This window comes from Orbicella franksi, chromosome 7, assembly GCF_964199315.1.
Source record: "Orbicella franksi chromosome 7, jaOrbFran1.1, whole genome shotgun sequence".
Lineage (NCBI taxonomy): Eukaryota > Metazoa > Cnidaria > Anthozoa > Scleractinia > Merulinidae > Orbicella > Orbicella franksi.
Window position 1 is genome coordinate 14876018 of NC_138151.1, and position 21646 is coordinate 14897663.

General features: G+C 39.1%; 2 protein-coding genes across 2 annotated transcripts; one reads left to right on the forward strand and one right to left on the reverse strand.

The window, feature by feature from the left end:
• Nucleotides 1-1287: 1287 nt before the first annotated feature.
• On the forward strand, nucleotides 1288-10689 carry LOC145493597 (uncharacterized). The gene is made up of 7 exons (XM_081473086.1): nucleotides 1288-1994; nucleotides 5220-5361; nucleotides 6415-6499; nucleotides 7010-7593; nucleotides 8043-8238; nucleotides 8608-9377; nucleotides 9994-10689. The coding sequence occupies exons 1-7, from the start codon at nucleotides 1728-1730 to the stop codon at nucleotides 10683-10685; spliced, it is 2736 nt and encodes a 911-aa protein (XP_081329212.1). The 5' UTR covers nucleotides 1288-1727; the 3' UTR covers nucleotides 10686-10689.
• A 6821-nt stretch (nucleotides 10690-17510) lies between these two features.
• LOC145492658 (uncharacterized) lies at nucleotides 17511-20833 on the reverse strand. Its single transcript, XM_081472075.1, has 2 exons — nucleotides 18664-20833; nucleotides 17511-18197 (listed from the first exon to the last, which is right to left on the reverse strand). Exons 1-2 carry the CDS (start codon nucleotides 18958-18960, stop codon nucleotides 17583-17585), a joined length of 912 nt encoding a protein of 303 aa, XP_081328201.1. The 5' UTR covers nucleotides 18961-20833; the 3' UTR covers nucleotides 17511-17582.
• Between the last annotated feature and the right edge of the window lie 813 nt (nucleotides 20834-21646).

A 21646-nucleotide genomic window follows, 5' to 3' on the forward strand; every position in this document is an offset into this window, starting at 1 on the left:
GATATTGACCGCGGTCTAGATTTTCCCATCTAGACCGGCATCTAGCTAGACCGGTTTCATTTTACGTTGAAAAAGTAGCAAACTAAAATACAAAAATGTTCACCATTTTCTTTTATTTTCTTCTCAATCATTTATGGAAGTGCCAAAAAGCCTGGAAGGAAAGAGGACGAGCAAATTTCGGCAGGTTTAAGTTAAGCTCATCGCCGTTCGCAAGCAAACTGTCAGCAAACCAGTTACATTAAACAATTAAAGTTTTCTTCTTTGCCATATAATAAACATCTTATTAACCGAGCTAAGTCCGTCTGCATGGGAGAATCTTGACCTCGGTCGTGTGTACAGACCGAACGCAGTGAGGTCTGTACTCACGACCGAGGTCAAGATTCTCCCATACAGACCTCCAGCTCGGTTAATAAGAGCTAATTATTATATGGCTTTGGCTTGCGGCCGATATAACGTGCGCTCTGATTGGCTAAGAGCGAGATCTGAGCGGTCATTATGCAGCCGTAATGCCCACGGGCCGATTACGGATTATGCAAATTAGGAAGAGCCCGGTTCTGAAAATTCAAGCGCACTGAAGCGATGAAAACCGATTAGAATCAGTAAGCGAATGTAAGTAGCTAAAAGTTTAGAGATATTTCCTTAATAAAATTTATATAGATGACTTACCAGCCGGTAACCTTGGCGGGCACTAGTGAAAAACAATCAAAGTTTACCGAGTCTTAAGTAAAGCTAAAATCGCTAAGTGAAAAACACCATCGGCAGATCTGTCATGCATCCTGAGCAGAACACCACAGACCACCACTTATAAGTTATCATCTTAGTCACAACAATTACCGAAGTATTGAACTCCGTCAAAGTTCTCATCAAAGCAAAGAGTAAATCAACTTCCAGGATCATCAGATCTAAACAATCGGGCGGTTTCTGTCGGTAGCAGTGTTTCTGATAACTGCAGACGTTCACAAGGCTTGAGAAGTTCATCCATAAATCCCAGAATGAAGAAGGCGAAGATATGTTGCCGAAAGCGAATGCGAAGATCGAGGTAAGCTTATTTGAGCAGTGCATTCTGAAGCATTAGTATTTTCTTTCACCAAAAGACCGTTGGTTTGGACAATTTTCCGCTGGAATGATTTTTTTTCTTTATTCATGAGCCATATAACAAACAACTTAATAACCTCGACCGTTCGGTCGTTACGGGAAAATCTCAAACCTCGGGCTACCGTATTGACCTCGCTATCGCTCGGTCAATACGGTAGCCCGAGGTTTGAGATTTTCCCGTAACGACCTCACTCTCGGTTATTAAGTAGTTGGTACGGCCCTCGAACTTGGTTAGTAAGAGGCATGTAACAAGTGTCGGCAATTGGCTCAGAACCGAGGCATTTTTTCATAAACGTTAACATAATAAATTTTACCAGATGCAAGTTTATTGGGGAAACAAACGCAGAAATTATAATTTAAAAAATGGGAAAAGAGTGTTTTAGACATGACGGAAGAGGAAAACGAAAATTCAGGCCAGATTTTTCAGTATATAACCATTTAGAGACATAATTCATTTAAGGGATTGGAGAGCTGAGCAAGGAATTTAACTGACAGGTTTAGAAGCTACATATTATTAAACGTCATTATGTTTGTATCAATTCCCAGAAAAATCTTTGAAATGTCAGAAACTTCTTGTCACAGAAAACGGTAGAATCGCTCAAAGACAAATTTCAGACTCTTCACGATGCAATATGGAAGATCCCGCCAATCACGGCAGACTACATTTCACGACAACTGTAAGCGAGGCAAGAGCTTGGGTAGCTGTTACAACAGACGCTGAACAATGGCTTCAAGTTGATGTAGGTGCCGAGTACATGATTGCTAGAGTTACACGAATAAAAACTCAGGGACGAAGAGGAGTCTATAGCCAGTGGGTAACCAAATACAAAATACAGTACAGCCATGATGAGGGAGAGACTCAGCAGTACTACAGAGATCACGGACAAACTACAGAAAAGGTGAACTATAAATATAATTACACATTTGTTTTATAAAAATATATTTTATAAGAACGTCGAGGCTGAAATGTTAAGAATCTTTAAGAATAAACCGGAGGCTGAGATTTTGAAAAGAATATAATTTTGTGTGTTGAAAATTTGTAAATGCAATTCAATTATATGTTTATGTCTAAGCCGTATAAAGTAATTCTTATCTCTAAACGACAAAACTAGCCAAAAAGTAACAAAACAGCACTAGCAGTATGTTCGATACTTATAACATTTCTGCAAGAAGTTATGTGCGTCATATCAAGCTTTAATTCCTGCAGGCGGGCTCTAAAATTACTTTAACACCGTCCAGATACCAAACACAGTCGAAAAAAGAAATGCCATACGCTATATATAATCTAAGAATATTCACAAGAATATTTTCCGCCGGAAAAACAATTTTCTTCTGTAAAAAAGAGTTCCTTACTAGTTCTCATGCCGTCGTTAACCAAATGCGAGGATCGTACCGAGAGACTAGTATCGGCCTAGTCTAAAGTGCTGGCATTACGAATCAAACACAGCGAGGTCGATACAGAAACCGACCGTTGCAATTGGCCGATACTTTCTCAGTACGTTGAAAGCAAGGTTGGTTATATGAATAACAGATTTTTTACGCTTTCTTGTGATAAAGTAAAAGCCTGTAGAAACGTAGCCCGTTAAGCACTTTGCAAATATTGGACTGGTAATAAAACAATCTGACTGGTTAGTTTTCTCTGTTAGCCCTCTCAGCTGTCTTATAGTAATACAAAGTTGACCAACTTACGGTATTGGTATTGATCTATTTTCAATACAGTGCTTTCGATGTGTTAAAATTCAGCTTGGCAGCGAGGCCCAGAGACCACAAACGAAGGAAATTGAATAAGCACGTTTAGTATGTGTCCCCTAGATTTCGCTATCAAGCTGAATTTAAATTTATTGTACACATAGCGAGAATTTTAGGCAATAAACCTTACAAATAGAATTCTATTTGTGCTATATTTCCACATGTGAAAAAAGCGATACGTCCAATCAGCTTCGCGTATAGCGTTCTTCCCATGTGAAAATATAACCAATCATCGTTCAGAGTAGAATCACTTAGCCAATTAGAGTTAAGCCCTCAAATGGCTTCCGAGAAGCGCGGTCTTGAAATCACGCCCGCTTGAACTTTGTGTTTCGAGAACGTGGCTTCGGCTTCCCGTTTTAGTTCACTATCGGAAAAACAGCAGCGGAATATATCCAATATCTTGAGCGCTAGAACTTCAGTTTGAGAATCAATGGCCATTTAAGAAACCAAGGAAGTAAATTTAGCATCACAAAGCCAACAACATCCAAGGAGGAACATTCAAATTTAAACAGTGTGAGTCAAAGAGTCCGAATTTGTCTTTGCACAGGGCGAAGCGCGGCCATTACATAATTAAATCTGAGAGTGATTAGGGATAAGCGAAAAGATTTCACTCTATGTATTTACGAGTTCTCCCGTATTATATTTAAGTAGCTAGCACTACAATAACAATAAAATATAAGTCTTGTTTATGTTTATGTTAAACATGAACAAGACTTGCAACATAGTGATTTTCAGCTCGCGCTCACCGCTTACCATCGGCGTGGCTGCATTAACGCGAGATGAGTGAAAGTGTGACATATTTTGTTGTTATTGTAGTGCTAGCTCGACAACTTTTAGCACGCCTCGGGAAAATCGCTGGAAAGCAATCGCGCGTTTTATGAAACCATGATATACAGAAACGTACAAAAGCATGGGGATTTGAGACAAAAGAAAATTATAATGAAGACAACAAACAATATGAGTGAAAATCAGCGCAATATTTTCCTGAGTTGACGCTGAAAATTAGCAGCCTTAAAATGTTTCAATGTTTTTGAAACTCCGGTATTACGTTCAATATGGATTAGAGTCAGGTCTAAAAAAATTCAGCGAGTGGTTTAAAATTCCCGCCCAATTTAAGAATTTTAGGGGCAATTTTTGATAAAAAGCAAAGTAACAGCCTACACCAGTTGATATTCAGGCCAATGTTAATGAAATCAAACGGAGCGATTTCTCTGAGATTCTCACTCGAGGTAATTAGATGTTATAAGTTTAAGGCCAGAATACCACCGAGTCAAGTCTTGTGGACATAGTGTGCAATAACATTTAAAACAGCTTTGTTTTTGTTGTATTTTGACACCTTGAAACTTCATTCGTAATTTTCTCGAAAACGCTCTTATAATTTTTTAAAAATTTCGCCATCAATAAGACAACTATGTCGAGTCCGAGATCCCGACGTCGTAGTTCCGAAATTATCCCTGGTGGCAAGTTATGCGGTCTTATGTAAAATGAGGTATGGCGTCATTTCGTTCCTATGGTAACTCAGATCTTGGTAAAATGTAACCCATTTGAAACTTTCGTATTTCTCTAGCACGGCACTAAAGTTTGATTTTCTGTTGGATTGATAATGCTGGTGCTCTAGTCCCTCAAAGTTGAACGGTATCGTTACTCAAAAATCCGATCAAGCCACCTGAAAGGCCCATTTTGTTTATTCTGGATGTTTTCAACTCGGTTTCCTGAAAGAAATGACGACCCTAGATAGATCGATTGTTTTTTTTGTTGTTGTTGTTTTTGTTTTCTTTTTTTTTTTTTTTTCAAACCTTACAAAACAAGACTGAAGAATGTGAAACTTTTCAAACATCGTCATAGATTAAGCAAAGGCTATATATAATAGGCTTCATTAAAAACTGGATCACTGTATAATGCAATCCAAGAGTTTTCATTGGCTTAGCCATCATGATATATTAACCATTAATTAAAACATGCTCTACGAATTTGGTAGGAGTAAACGCGTAATCATTGGGGGCGTTTTTACTTTTATTTTATTTCAGTTTTTTTATCGTTGGTACGTTCTTAATAAAACAATTATTCCACCAGCGCTTGTTGGATATGAGATGGTAATAGCCAACTCGGCTCCTAGCGCCTCGTTGGCTATCTATCATTTCATATCCAACGCGTGCTCGTTAAATGCATAATAGATCAATATAAAAAAATTATCATTTAGCATTCAAATTGACTGTCGTCTTATTCACAATCAATAAATACAAGAGATGATCATCCTCTCTTTCTATATATGTGAAACAGTTCTTCATTCTATTCGTTTTTCATACAGGTAATTCATTTGCTTCTTAGTACGCGTATTCTACAGAATTAACCCCTTTCCCATCTCACTGATCTAGGAGTTTGCTGGAAACACAGACGATGACACTGTTGTGTCACATGATCTTAATCCACCAATCATCACACGTTACATCCGTTTTCGACCGATCACTTGGCATGGTTGGATAGCAATGAGAGTGGAGCTTTATGGATGTTTAGAAGGTACTGAAAGAGCTTTCCTGCAATCAATCAATCAATCAATCAACCAACCAACCAATCAATCAATCACTCAATCATGCTGTCAGTCAGTCAGTTAGCCAGTCAATCAATCAATGAATCAACTGAACGATCATTTAGTCCGTCAGTCAGTCATTCCACCAGTAAATCAGTCAGTCAATCAATTTGTCAATCAATCAGTCAGTCAGTTGATCAATAAATCAATCAATCACTATCAAGCAAGGATCACGAGTATCACTACTGTAGAATTTATAATTTCCAGGATATGTAACGTTAGATCAATCAATCACTCAATAAATCGAACTTTATTTAAAGAGGGTTACACTTAATACTTATACAACTAATAAACCTGTGGCCCTCGATTAAGATTTGTTATTAATATTTTAAGACCTAAATCAAAAATCTACAAATACAAATATAAGAACATGATTTAAAAACGTTAAGAAGTTAAGAAGTAACTACTCGAGATTAACAGTTCTCAGTCTAAAAATAATTGACTCCATCTAAAATGTTTATGTAATAAATTCTTTAAAAATATTTACAGTTTGAGAGGTGCGTATTTTAAGGGGGAGGTGATTCCAACAGTTTGAAGTTCTTACAGAAAACGTGCGGCCACCCTCTTAGACCCTATTATTTCTAGCAGGTAGTATCGATAAATACTAGTTCCACATGGCAAAAAAATTACGGTTATGTTTTTCTGCGTTGCAGCCAGGACCATTGTTCTCTGGCACATAAACACTGTATTTAGACAGAAAAACCGTTAATAACAGAGCCAATCATCGAGGCGGTACCAAATGCCTTGAGCCAATGAGAACCCAAATTAAACACGTGATCGCTGTAAAGCGCGGAAAAATTTCCATCACCCAAATAACACTTAGTGTGTTCTGGAAAGCTTTTTCAGAAGAGGCCAAGTGGTCTCATCCGAAAGTTCTTCAGATTGGTAGACAATGAATACATTTATAACCGTGTCAAACTAGAATACAGTAAAAATCCCATTGTAAATGAGATCAAGAAATAAAATTACTTTTTCGTTTTCAGAGATCCCGTGTCCTTATCTCGGTCTGCAGAACACCTCAGATGTTGACGAAGCATTGCCATCTGCAATCAAATGCAAACTACACAGGTATATCAATTAAATTCGGCAGAATTAGCTAGATTAGCAAATTTAGAGTGATATTTGAAACATATACCTTAGTCTCACCCTTTCTAAACCGTTATCTTCCCCAGGAAAGTGCTACTCCAATCATTGTTTTTCGATATACATAATCTAGGAGCCTGGAACTAGATATTTGCCTACCTGTGATATCCAACTTTATCCGAGAAGAAAAAAATATATATGCACTGATTTTACCTTTAGTTGCTAATAATATAGAGCGCAAGCTTCACTCACTTGGCCAACAGCAATACAAATATATTAGAACAAAAGAAATTTCTTACATAAGAAAAGAGTTCAACTCCCACAGGACTCAACTCCCGCCGTTTCATTGTTTTGGAACGCCAATATGGCTGCCGTGACGACATGTGAAAACGCTCCATAACTTTTCACTTCACTCTTGTTCTCAGCAAGCGAAAATGCAGCGCATACTTATAGTGCCAGCTTTTAACAACCTTTTTCTATATACCCTCTCTTCAGACCAGACAAAGTTGGTTGTGCGCATGCCTATCAATATTACGGGTATCCGGGACATGTCGAGCCGGAACGAAAATGCGACGAAACTCATTACCTAGATATCTGCTCCTTCCAAGTAACAGAGTCAGGAGATCATGAACTGATTTGTGACGCTGAAGTTTGTGGATCATCACACCCTAAAATAGGCTCTATCAATCCGGACGTGGGAAAAATAACGAACTGGAAGGTTTCACCAAAAGAAACAATAACAGCTGCGGTGAAAGAGGCCGTCAAAACCAACAGGAAAAACGGGTTTGGTTTCCTGTTCATCAAATGCGGGGATATTCTTCAAGTGCTCACCTTCCCGTCGAAGTTGAAAAAGATTCAAGATGGCGTCAACAGAAGCAGTATCAACATAAACATTGTCATGTTAGACTCTATTTCCAGACCGCATTTTTATCGAATTCTTCCCAGAGCTTCCGCGGCACTCCGGAAAATTTTACATGATCCTAACATCAAGGCCACTGCGATGGACTTTGAACTGTTCCAGAGTGTAGGTCAACAAACATTTGACAACTTACGACCATTCTTCTCCGGTGTAATGAAAGGTGAGTTCTGCAATAAAGAGATGAATTAGCCTTTTGTGCGTAAAATAAAATACCTTATCCTGGGGAGTAGGGATGGCGCAGTGGTGAGAGCGCTCGCCTCCCACCAATGTGGCCTGGGTTCGATTCCGGCCCGGTGCCATATGGGGATTAAGTTTGTTGTTGGTTCTCGCATTGCTCAGAGGGGTTTTCTTCGGGTTCGCCGTTTTTCCTCCCTCCACAAAAACCAACACCTCCAGATTCCAATTCCAACAGAGTAGAGGACCGCATGAAAACCACCTAAGGCTGGTGTGGCTTCCTCTCTGTTATTATTATTTTTTTTTTTTATCCTTACCTTATCCTTTAGTTATGTCTCGACAGAGGGAAGGGAAGGAGGGAGGTGGCAGGGAGAGACTGCAATAGGATGAAAGAATTGACGCTTGTGTATTGTCTGCACTTTTTTTGTTTTTCAGATGACAACACAATTGGTGACACAGCAAAGACCGTGAAGGCTCCACTAGGTGTAGAGGTATTGTTTGGGACCTTCAAGGAATGGGGCTATCAGACACTTTATCAAGAGGACCTTTGTTGGTATGACTGGTGGGGAATTGGCTTAACGGACCTCGAAGTAAGAAGAATTCCAGAAGGACATACAGAATTCAGAAAAAGGTACAGACGCCAGAGCAGTGAAAGTAGAAGTTAATTTAATTTACTTAGAATAGTAGGTACACTCTTATTTAGGGATAACGTAATTTGACCTAAAGGGTAATGTCGTGCTATCTGTAGCCGTATTTTCGAAATACAGTAAAACTTGCCCTGCTGCAGAAACTAGATGGTCTTAGTAACTAAATGGTCTTAACCCAAACAAACATCAGTAGTTTCCCAGTTTCAGTCTATGTGACGGCGTTTCTGAAAGAAACTGTCGTTGGTGATTGTCATTTTGCACTAAAGTGAGTAAACGTTATCATTAATTAAAAAATAACTCCACCAATGAAAGTGCGCGTCACTGTAGGTTTAAAAAATTGAATTTTGTCTCAGGTGGAGTGAGTTCCAAAACAAGGTGCGTAAGAAACACATTGATGATTTTGGCTTGTTACATTTCTCCGGTACGGTGCTAGACAAGTACCACAAGACAAACCCCTACGAATCTCCAGCTCAAGTGTGCTTAAATGGTCAGTTCTTTAGCCAGTATTTCATGGACTACATCAACATGATGTACAACGCGGTTGCACGTGACCGCAGAGCGAAACCTTTGCTGTCGTTCATGCACTTTAACACTGGACATGAGCACACTGGAAAACGAATAGTCAACATGGACGCTAACATAGCCAAGTTTTTGATCAACATGGTTGCCTTTCCAGACACTCTTACTATAATATTTTCCGACCATGGTAACAAAAATACTCAGTACAGCTTCAACTCCGTGGAAGGAAGGAGAGAGGTATTCGACCCAGTCTTCTTTTTGATTGTTCCTGATGGCGTCGCTGAAAGACTGGGTCGCAAGCAGATGTCTGCTTTGGTCGCAAATCAAAAACGCCTTTTTACCTTGCTTGATGTACACAGAGCTCTTATGAGTGTGAACGACCCCGAGAAAATGAAATCCCAGAATTCTTTAGTTACAGGCATTTTTGCAGTTTTACCGGAAAACCGCACATGCGCAGATTTGAATCTCATGCCGCTGACCAGGTGCAAGTGTGAGGGTTTCGACGATTATAATCCAGCCAGAGACAACTCGGATAGTCACAAGTGGCTGGCAGAATTTGCCCTTGGAACTTTAAACGACGCTATACAGAAACAACACATGGGAGGTAAATAATTACTTAAATTGTTCGTCTCCATCCTTGTCACGTGACGTATGGGAGGTGCAGTGACCTCATGGTTAGTACGCCCGACTCCGGATTGAGCGGTCTGGGTTCGAGCCCTGGCTGGGGACATCGTGTTGTGTTCTTGAGCAAGACCCTTTACCCTCACGGTTCCTCTCGCCACCCAGGCGTGCAAATGGGTTCCTGCGAACTTAATGCCGGGGTTACCCTGCGGTGGACTAGCATCCCATCCAGGGGGGAGTAGTACCCCCAGTCGCCACTTGGCTTGTTTGCATACTTTATTTTACCACGTGACATGGGCACTCGCTACACAACAAGCAACTTGAATTTGTTTCCAGATATCTTAGTTAAGTTTGAGTCCGCTGCGCGTGGCGCACTATTTTAGTACAGTACAGATTTTATTAGCACTCCCCAAAGGGGGCTTTTCAGTACTAAGTTACATTAACACTGCTTCACTACTCCAAGAGACCATCTTAATTAGAAAGGAAGGGGGTTTAATTATTGCTGAATTCGCACCTCTCCGTCAGTCAGGGAGATCCCCTTGTGCCCATTGTAAACAATGGTAAACGTTGGCTTAATTTCACCTACTTTTTCCAATTAGGTGGGGGAAACTCAACTAAAAAATACGGGTATGGTAACTGCCAACGCTTAATAGGCAAATCGTTTACAAATATTGTGCAACGCTCTCAAGGAGAATACATAATGACGTCAATGAACTTACACGTGATACCGCCAACCGGATATAACGAGGATGAAGTTTTCAAAGTCTCTCTTAAACAGTACGCTCGAGATATAGACAAAGTTTGGTTGACAAGCTACGTGCGGCAGTCAAAGTACAGCAAGTTTAAGTCATGCGCAGATAACTCAGTTGACGTCAAGTTGTGCACATGCGCTAAAGATGAAACTGCAAGAGTTATGAAGAGTGGTGAAACGACTGCAAATGGTGTTCCACGTAAAATGTTTGGCTCAGAAACGATTGTAAAAGACTTGGACTCAGGCTGTCTTTTATTCTTGAGACGGAATTACGCTAGAGTTGCTCTTGCGTTAGAAGTAACGAATGTGTGCAGCGATCGCACTTACAAGTTTGAATTTTCCGGTTCGCCGGGTGAAAGAGTTTATTCGAATACGCTGCCTATTAAACTTGAATTAGCCCCAAAGACCTTTTATTTTTTAACATCAGTGAATAGGTATTCCACTAAAGACAGTTTCCCTTTGAATTTTGAAGCGAGTGTACAAGTGAGGGAAGAACATTTACAGGAATTCTCAGAGTTAGGAAAAATCAAAGTTTCGTGAGAGTAACATAAAAATAAAACGACAATACAATATTTTCAAGATTTTCAATCTTCATGTGGTAAAGCAGGTTTATATTGCGACCTATTCAATTTGATTTTAAACAAAAGAAGAAGAAAAATATTACCCCAGCAATTTTTTTTCTGATATATGCTCGATTGCTTTGACAAAGAATAAAAAGAAAGATCTCTAGAAAAGTTTGATTATGTTCACGTTAACAAATTGGGTCTATTTGACAATATTTTGAACTTCATGTTATTTTTTCACTTAGGAGAAGTTCCGCAGAACGTAACTGTGGTTCATGCACAACTGAAGAAGGAGAATATTTCGACTTCATGATGGGATATATTTTGGTGCATTGAGAGTACAAAATATAAGGAAAAAAGCAGCTTCAAGTAAAAAGATATGAAATTTAGGGAACCCTACGTGACAATAGAAATTAAAAAACGGTCGACGTAAAGAGGAAGAATGATCTTGTCTCTTCTCTCAGGCTATTCTAAGGAAAACGTCAAGTATTCTAGACGGAATGGGATTTTGGGGGGGGGGGGCAGAAGATCCATCGCCTTCCACACGCTAAATAAAACAATTCTTTTTTGGTGATGGTGGGGTTTATTTGTACAAGTGAGGCCAGCAATTAAAAATACAATTCACTTGTTAGACTTAACTCCCTATGTTAAATGGAGAATCGTGCTTAAATAAGGTAGATTAGATTATTTATTGACTTTTTATTATTTCTTGTGTTGGCTGAACGGTCAGCGGCGACTCTCTTTTGCTGCGAGTTTCACAATGATTAGATAGACCTGTAACGCAGCTTTTGAGCAATATTTAAAATAGGCAAAATTTCACATTTTCTTAGTTTGCAACTCAGTAGACCTTGGGCAGTTTGTTGCTCCATTTCAGACCATGTGATGATTCTTCTGGGAATTCTTGCTTCAAATTTTTAAATAGTGGCGTGTATATGAATAAATAATTTTGACATGGATGAAAGAACAAGGTATCCAGAAAAAGTACATGACGTAAGTTTCTCCAGTCGAGTTCCGCTCCGCTCCGTAGCAAGGAGTCAACCTGTCATAACATTCCATGTCTGTCGTTTTGAATCCGATGAAGCTGGTTCCGTCCGACACGCCATATCTGATGTCACTATCTGCCATCTGTCCAATGCTGATGTCATTAGCTACTGTCATCACAACGGTCAGCGGAGTTCCATCCTCCAAAACATCAGCAGCCACCAAAAGAACTTTTAAGAGTGCTGCATCTTTTTTTGGGCCTTCGCTGAAAGCTAACTGGTCAGTGGTTATGGAATGATTGCTATCGATGTAAGACGCATGCGTCTTGAGCCACGAGGGGGTCATGACGTACTCTTTAAATGATACCTGCCAATCACAAATTAAAGTCAATCTCGCGTTTTTCATTTATTCATTATCGAGGAAATTCAAAAACGAAAAAGAAGGAAAATTTGAATGTTTAAAATCGTCTTTTTTTTCTTTGCTTACTTGATAATAGAAGCTTAATGGCACACAAACTTTGACGGGGTATTCACTGTAGGCGTGGTCCTTTATCAGCACATAATCCCAGGGGTGTGTGTACCGTCCAGCCTTTTTAACATTGCGTAACCGATAGCAACTTAAGGCGACTTTAGGCGACTTAGGGTGACTTAAGGCGACTTAAGGTGACTTCAGGCGACTTTTAAAAGGCCCAGAGTAGGCCTCGACATCAACGCCCACTCTTTCACGGTCCGGTCTTCAAACAGGATTTTAACAGTTTTATGGCCGTAACGGACTAATTAAACCTTCTAAATTAAAGCTAGGCAGTCAGATACAACTTTCATCGGTAGTTAAATGTTGAGACACATTGTCTCTGACACCAAGAAAAAATCATGGCACATGGACGTTTTATTCATTGTTGCTAGTCTTGCCTTGTTTTCCAGTTTGTTCCGTGTAGTATACTCTTTCTGAAACATTCAGGTGTAACGATTTTAAATCACTTAAGTTTTTGAGCCAACCTTGTTTCTGTGATGGGCAATAAAAAAGAGCTGAGTGCTGTATTAATTTCATTCTGAAAGGTTAACTAACCATTGTGCGATGAGGTAACTCTGAAGAAGGAAGTAAAACAAGTGTAAAATTTGCTATCAACACACTTTGAAAAAAACAACAAAAAACTGCTAGCCATGAATGGAAGTTACAATTCCTCTACCAGTGATCTTTCTGATTGTCTCAGTTTTATACCAAAAAGTTTAACTTAAAACTAGTTGACGGACGGGTTAACCTGAATAACTTAAATAAAAGTACCTTTGGTCTTGAAGCCTTGACCAACCGACATCTGTTCAGAGATGTACGGGTCCGCAAATGATCCCAGGACCGCGAATGATCCCGGACCGCAAATGATCCGCAAATTGAACCGCAAATGATCGCGGACCGGAAATGATCTCCATATTGGACCGCAAATGATCCCGATCAAAAAATAAGGAATGGCATGGATTTATATCAGAGGAAGGTGAGAACATGTACAACAATTATGAACCAAAAAACATGTTTTATCATTTTACAAAAAAATTTCCCACAGTTACTGTTTTGTTCTTCGAAGGGTACAGATCGTTTTCACTGTCACGCAATAAAAAAATAATAATAAATCGAAAACCAACCGATGGAAAAAGCTAAGAAATTGTGATGTACGCTATAGAAGGTAACTAAATAAGACACTTCTCCAAGTTTTAGGCCTGTGCGTTTCCCCAAACTTCAGATATTCGTCGTAAATGTTTCCCAGAAATTTACAGAGCCCAGTAAGAAAACGCCCTGTTGGTGTACATCCCAGGTACGCCAATATGGCGGCCGGAATAAAGTGTAAACATCTGGAACTTACTTTGGCTTTCTAGGCGACTGATTATCAGTACTAAACAAACAAGCATTTACATAAGCACTTTTCCTAATGCTTTAACTTCTAAAAAGGCTCAAAATCATGAGATAAGTATATATTTTTCAACAAACTCTATCGTAGCCTTGTGTCACGCAACCTCCATAACCCTGAAATTCAAAATGCTCTGGTTTTCAAACGAAGCACGCTAATTGTAAACAAATATAAATATACCGCCTCTTATGCCTGATGAGGATAAAAACACGTCATGCATGTGAAGACGATCTTTTGAATTAGAAGTCTTAGAAAAACACATAGTTGTAAACATTCTCGCAATCCCGGTGGCGATAGTAACAAACATCCATCAAACAGTTAACTGTCAAAACGAAGCGTAAGCCTTGGTCTTGCTTGCATAGTCATGAAGCTGAACTTCATAACTATAGCTTGGAATTTTGGCTTCTTATAATACTCAAGTAGTCATTTCCGAGGAATTAAAGCCCAAATACGACCAAGGAAAAATTACAAAATAAATTTGTTCAAATTTCCAGTGCTACACACTAGGTGTTTTACAGAATAGACGAACACTAATAAGAGTCAATCTTCTTTTATTCTGCTAACAACAGAACACTCGAACCACAACAACTTGCTCAAAGGGCACGTGTTTACAATTGGGGGGGAATTGATAAATCCCCCTCTTAGAACTAAATGTCATGTGATAACGCAAGAATGGTCTAGAAATATCACGCAAGGAATGTTGAATGTGATGAAGCGTTGTAGGCTTGTGGGTCTACTCAGGTGACAGCGTCTTCTGTAATAGGTGCTTCATGGTTAGAGTTTAGTTTAAAACTTTAGACGAATGGCGTTGACAGATAAAATGTGATTTAACTATAACACCGAATATCAATGTTTAACAAAGGAGGATATGTAGCGTATGTTGCACTGATCATAATTTTACTGAGTTGGAAAGTAATGCAAGCCAAGTCGTGTTTTGATAATTGAGTGGTGATATTCATAACATTGTAGTTAGCAACAAATTTAAGTCGAAAGTATGAAAAAAAAGCAAGTTGTAAGCCACTATAATTACAAGATGGCTTTAATAAAAACATCGGTATTCACGTACGCCAATTCCCTATCCACACCATCCCACCATCCATGCCATTCCTTATTTTTTAGTCGGGATCATTTGCGGTCCCTATCGAGGATCATTTCCGGTCCGGGATAATTTGCGGTCCAATTTGGGGATCATTTGCGGTTCGGGATCATTTGCGGGCCTGGGATCATTTGCGGACCCATACATCTGTAATGATCTGGCTTATTAAAAAGCGTTTAGACACTGTGTAGTAATCTACCAACGTCTACAACTATAAATATGAATTGAATTGGGTCGAAAGAAGTAAAAAATATTGTGAAACTCGATTAAATATTAAAACTATTTGTAGATAGCATTTGTACTTTTCATATTATGTTTAAGCTGAATATTGTGTATTGCTTTAGTACCCAAATGTTTCAACATACGTAGATTTCCCCCCTATTCTATTTAAAGCGCAAGAGAGCTTTTGTTGAATTTTCAGTACGTGAAAACATTGTAGACGGATTAGCTAATTTAGTTAGCTCTTCCAGATTTATGAAAGTGGCTTTCGATGAAAGCAAGTTGTCAGGACAATACATGAAGCCCAGGGAGTCCATAAATTTAAAAAGGGAAAGTCTTAATTATAATAAAGACCTGTTTAAAAATTGATGGCTAGTTTTCAGTGAATGTGGCATCATAGTGATTTGCTTTTCATATGAATATTTCGCGGCATGATCACCTCTCTGTTGGAATTATTACTAAAACAAAATATATATATTTTAATTGGAACGTTTCGTTTTCTGCGAGAGTGGCTTGAATAAAAAGAGGATTTTGACAGCCTTTCAGAAGCAGTGCGAACTTGGTGGTAACCTCTACCAGATGCTCAAAAAGCATGACGTTCGATACGAATCCAGAGGCAGAGTACTTTAAAATAACTTGCTATCCTTTTCAGTGAATGCTGGAGCACAGCTCACAAAGGAACTTCCATTGTAAAGTTTATTATTAATTATAAATTGGTTGCTAAGGAAGTCGTACTCGTTATGGAGGCATTGAATTCGAAATGCGGTACACTTACAAGCTTGAATTGCAATGTACCATTTTTTGCAACATTTCTCTAACAGCTATACTTTGAAGGATGAATACTACCACTGTGTAACAAGTGATGCAACAATAATGGTATCATAAAAATGCCCAATCATTGGTAAACAGGTTGTCATGTGAATGTGATCATTCTTTTCATATAACAAGTTACCATGGCAACAATACAACCTGATAAAAACAACCTTAATTTTAGTTTTAAGCGCTTATAACTCTAAAGCGAACTCGGTGACCCCCATTTTTTACTGTTGAATTGTAATAACCATGATAAGATGCGACTAGGTTTCAGAGCCACCTTAAATTTTCGAAAAACTAAGGTGGCTCTAAACCCTCTACACAGAATTTTTTTCAATTTTGTAAAAATTTGTATCTCATCGTGTTTATTACAATTCAACAATAAAAGATGGGGTCACCAAGATCGTTTTTGAGTTATCAGCGCTCAAAGCTAAAATTAAGGGTGTTTTAGCGAGCCATGCTGTTGCTATGGTAACCTGTTATGCTTCGAAATTGACACAAACATGTTCACCAATGACTGGGCAAAGTTTGTACACTGATACAGAGTGCATATAATGACCTGTCAAAGCCTACATCTTGGAAAGTGCTGGAAACTGTTTTGAGCCACCTTAATACCCCGTCAGGATTACACATAACACATAAACAAACTTCTTCTGAGAAGTAAAGACCATTAAAAGAGGAGAGAAAGAAAAGAGGGAAAGAAGAGAGCCAAGGGGGCAGGCAGTGGAATGTGCTTTGAAAGGAAAAACCGAGGTAAGAGAGATATAAAACGTTGAAAGGTGTGGAGAAATAGCGAAACAAATGCCGTAATAGTTAAAAATTAAGAAGGAATCCACCAGAGGTTGGAATAACAAGAGGTCAAAAACTTTGTACCAAGATTATTTGCATCATATTGCAAACCCCTGTGCGACGATTTTAAATATCTTCTATCAAAAAAAGAAATCATTCCTAACAACACCAAATGTCGAAAACAAATTTTGAACTTAATATGAAACACTTGAAAGTATCAGTGAAATAACACTGTTGATGAAATTTTACCTGAACTTTGAATTTACTTTCTCGAGTTCCTATGGGAAATTGTTTTTGGTGTTATTTCAGGCAATTATTTATAGCTTTAGCTTTTAGGAAATGCATAATGGATTTCAATATACTTGGCATTATTCTGGTACGAGGTCTTTTTCCAATAAAAACTCAAATCTGCCTGATTTGCTATCGGATTTCGTCTTAAGTTCTTGCCACTGGGGCAAGGGAACTTTCCGATTTTGGGCTTGCAAAGAATTCAAGCTAGTGAAACTTGATAGAGTACCATCTATCAAGGCATCAACGTGTTCGTTGGAACCTGATAACATTTTGCTGGAAATAACATTTCCAAGTCAATTTGAAACCCAAGATAATTTACGTGTGTCAGTACGGTCAGTCATTAATACTGCCACGGAAAAAAAACTACGAAGTACTATAGTTCTTAATCCTTCTTGTTATCATGCATTTTCTCTTTACTATGATCAATATACTGTGCTTTGGTTACAGGATGAGAAAACCTTTTGGACATATTTTTTCAGCTGCAAGTGATCAGTTTTGCATCATCGGCATCATCAAAGCTACTGTTTCCAGACCTGCTTCAGCCTCGCAAAGGTTGTTCTTGCCTTGCTGTGCCTATTGCTGATGTCACTACTGGCGCCTCCATCATAACAAATGGTGCTTCTAAGATAGTAGAAAGTGTCCACAAACTCTAAGTTGTGCTCCCCAACTCTTACAGGCTATGCTACTCTGTTCCCAACGTACATAGCCCTCGATTTATCACAGTTAATTGCCAGTCCATAATATAAAGATAAAAGGAAATACACGAAAGTAAAACCGACAGCTTGTTTCTAACCATCGTTAATCGTAACAGTGATACTAATGTACTTGATACCAACAAGCTCTCTCCTGTCAGTTTTATAAACCTCCAGAGTAAGACCATGACTGAGCAGCAGTCTTTTCGTGTATTCAGCCGTCTTAATGAAGCCCCCGCCATGCGGAGTGAAACATGAGCCCCTTGACTGATCCAGCTTAAGAGTGAAGACAAATTGATCAGGATAAAAGTTTTCATTTGGGAGAGGAATAAACCTATCAAGCCTTTGTACTTCTGTCAGAGTTTCTCCAGACTTGCCCTCCGCTGCAAAGCAAGGAGACAACTGGTAATAATTTAACTTGTCTACCGTTTCGAATCCGATGAAGCTGGTACCGTCCGACACGCCATATCTAATGTCGCTATCTTTCTTTTTTCCGATGCTGACGTCATTAGCCACTGTTATCTTAACGGTCAGCACAGCTCTATGTTCAAGGACGCCAGCGGCCACCAAAGGAACTTTTAAAAGGGCTGCATTCGTTATTGGGCCTGCGCTGAATGTTATCTGGTCATTGGTGATGCTATGATTCCTATTGATGTAAGATGCATGCGTCTTGAACCACGAGGGGGTCATGACGTACTCTTTAAATGGCACCTGCCAATCACAAATCAGAAAGGTTCTCTCGCGTTTCACTCTATTGATTATCGAGGTGATTTCATCGAGAAAGAAGGAACAATTAAAATTGTCACTATTTCTTTTACTTCATACTACATGTAGTATAAATCTTCTAACGTTCTATTACGAATGCCGTTTTCTTATTGGCTAAGCTACTTCGGCCAGCAAAATCTATTCTGTTGAAGATAGTGAGTACCCCAGCAGTGAACGGTTGTTAATAAAATGGCGGCCTTTTCTTTGCGTTTTTGAAGTATCGATGAGGAGGATTTAGATAGTTTTCTAGTTAAGTGTTTATCGACTAGCCGATTTATACTAAAGCAATTAGATCACCCTCTCGATTTCTATGCGTGATAGTTAAGTCTGGCTGTGCACTCATCAACTATCACGCGATATAAATCTCGAGCTCATAATCTAATTGTCAAATAGAAACATGACGGACACAAACCTTGCCGGGGTTATCACTGTAGGCGTGGTCCTTTTTCAGCACATAATCCCAAGAGTGTGTGAACCGATCAGCATCGTTCAGCTCACAAAGCAAGTTGTCAAGGTGGAAATTGATGCTCTTGCAGCGTTGATCCTTTGAGCACCTGACGTAACACAAGCCAATATTTGCCACATTTTCTGACGAAATCACATGACCTTTGAGATAACGCCCCCATACCGTGTGTGTGGATCTGCATTGTTGAGTTGATTGAACGACAGTAAATACAAGAGACGACATAAGCAGTTCTGTCCAAAACATCTCTGAAATAATAAAAAAAAGGCTTGGTGTAACGGTGGACCGCCGTGAAATTTACCTACGATTACAATATGCTCGTTCCGAACAAAACTGCACCAAACTGTGGATAAAATTCTTTGACTTTTGTCTGACTTTTACACGAAATTAAGAAATTCCCTTGGGTCAGAAAAAAGTCCTCCGACCTCGTACAACGGTTACTCGTTACATCGGCATTGTAGAGGACGAACGAAAGAATTACTGATTTATAACGAGAACGGAAGAGAGACGAGTTTTAACAGATTAACAAAAGTTTTCTTTAAGCTCTCCACTGATCCGGCATGTGCTAAAACCCAGATGGTGGACTCTGGACGATAGACGATAGACGATGGACGATGGACGATGGACGATGGACGATGGACGATGGACGATGGACGATGGACGATGGACGATGGACGATGGACGATGGACGATGGACGATGGACGATGGACGATGGACGATGGACGATGGACGATGGACGATGGACGATATCTCTGACATTCATTTATTTCTCTCAGACAAAGTATAAAATTGTCACACAATCTTTCGCTTTTGTCACGCGATGTTAAAATATCGAACAGCGAAAATTCGAGGACAAAGTTGTGATCGCGAATTGTTCGTCACGCAATATCACGGATTCCTTCTTTTATCACGCGATGTCATCATGGAATTTTGAAATAGTGCATAGCGAAAATTCGTGCCCGCCCCGCTCCCCAGCAAGAAAAAAAAACAAACTTATTTTGACTGGACAAATTTTGACCGCGGATTTTATGTCACGCAATGTCAGTTATTCATTTATTAAATTCTGACAACAAAGTATAAATTTGTCACACAATCTTTTTCTTTTGTCCCGCAATCGATTGCTTTTTCACATGAATTATTCCAGACTGCACGCATAAATGACGCAGGAGAATCGTAGCCCATACGGCAAGCACGTGATATATTTTTGCATGAGTTGTCGTGGGGTGGGTGGGGAGGGGGGGGGAATAAGCAGCCTCACCTTAGTTTTTAAGCTGTTTTGGTGAAGCTTTCCACAAGCGGTCTGCCAGGATTATCGATGCTTCTCATTACCATTTTTCCCTTCCTTTCCTTACGTGTTTCAATTTCATTTTCGCCAGCTCTGAAAGTTTTTATTGCAAGTATTTCAAAACTCCATGGTGACATCACGTGACAAAAGCAAAAGATTGTGTGGAAAATTTATTTATGTTTATGTACTTTGGCTGAGAGAAATAAATAAATGCGTGACATTGCGTGACGAAAAATGCGCGATCAGAACTTCGTGATAATTTGTCCAGTCCAAATAAGTTATATTTTTGCTCGGGGGAGGGGAGGGGGGAGGGCACGAATTTTCGCTGTTCAATAGCGACAAATAAATGAATGTCAGAGATATCGTCCATCGTCCATCGTCCATCGTCCATCGTCCATCGTCCATCGTCCATCGTCCATCGTCTATCGTCCAGAATCCACCGTCTGGGTTTTAGCACATGCCCACTGATCCAAGAGTGCTCGAAAAAAATCCCGACAAATTTAAGCACTCGTGCACGGGTTCAGATTGCATATGAATCCTTACGAGTGTATCGGCAGGGAATTGAATGTAACTCGAATGACGAGATGGTCGGTAGCGGTCTGTCTCGACTTTCGTCTTTGTAGTAGGCCCGAGATCAACACCTATTTGTCCAGTCCTCAAACAGGATTTTAACAGCTTAATGGTCGTAACGGAACATTTAAACCTTCTCGGTATAATGCTACTAGGAACTCAAATATAACGTTTATCTGTAGTTAAATGTTCAGACACATTGAATGGCAATTTGCAGCTGTTTTGTTTTCCTCTGACATCAAGAATTGACATGGCACACGGACTTCCTTATTCATAGTTTCTAGTTTGCCTTGTTTTCCAGTTTGTTCGCGAATTCCGTGCACGTACAATATAAATGTAAATTTTAGCCGTATAACCATTAGTATACAGTGCACTTAAGTTTTCGTACCAACCTTGTTTCCTTGTACGGGAATAAAAAATCGTAGTGCTCTGTTAATTTCAACCTCGAAGGTCAACCAGCCGTTGTCCGATAGGGCAACTCTTAAAGAAGGAAGTAAAATAAGTGTGAAATTTGCTATCGACAAAAAAAAATTGCTAGCTATGAATGGAAGCTACAATTCCTCCCGCGGGACCAATGATCTTTCCGATTGTCACAGTTTTAGACCAAAAAGTTTAACTTAAATATGAATTAAACTGGGCGGAAAGGAGTGAGATATATTGAGAAACTCGATTAAATATTAAAACTATCTGTGGTGAGAAATTATACTTTATACATTATGTTCAATTTCAATGTTTTTTTCTTCGTAAACAAAAGTTTCAATATGCATCAATTTTCCTATTATCTTTTCAAAGCGCAAGGCAAGCTTTTGTTGAAGTCTTATCGAAAACAGTGTAGGCTGGTTAGTTAATTATCTCTTCCAACTTTATGAAAGTGTTTTTTGATGAAAACAAGTTATCAGAACAATAATACAGCAGCGTGTCATTGAATTTATGAAAGGAAAGAGAGAAAAGATTTTTTGTGGCTGTTTTTTACTGAATCTTTTTTGTAATATTTGTTTGCTTTTCGCTTGAGTATATCGCGGCATTATCACTCTGCTGGAATTTCGCTAAGTTATCACTAAAATAAAGTATTTTCT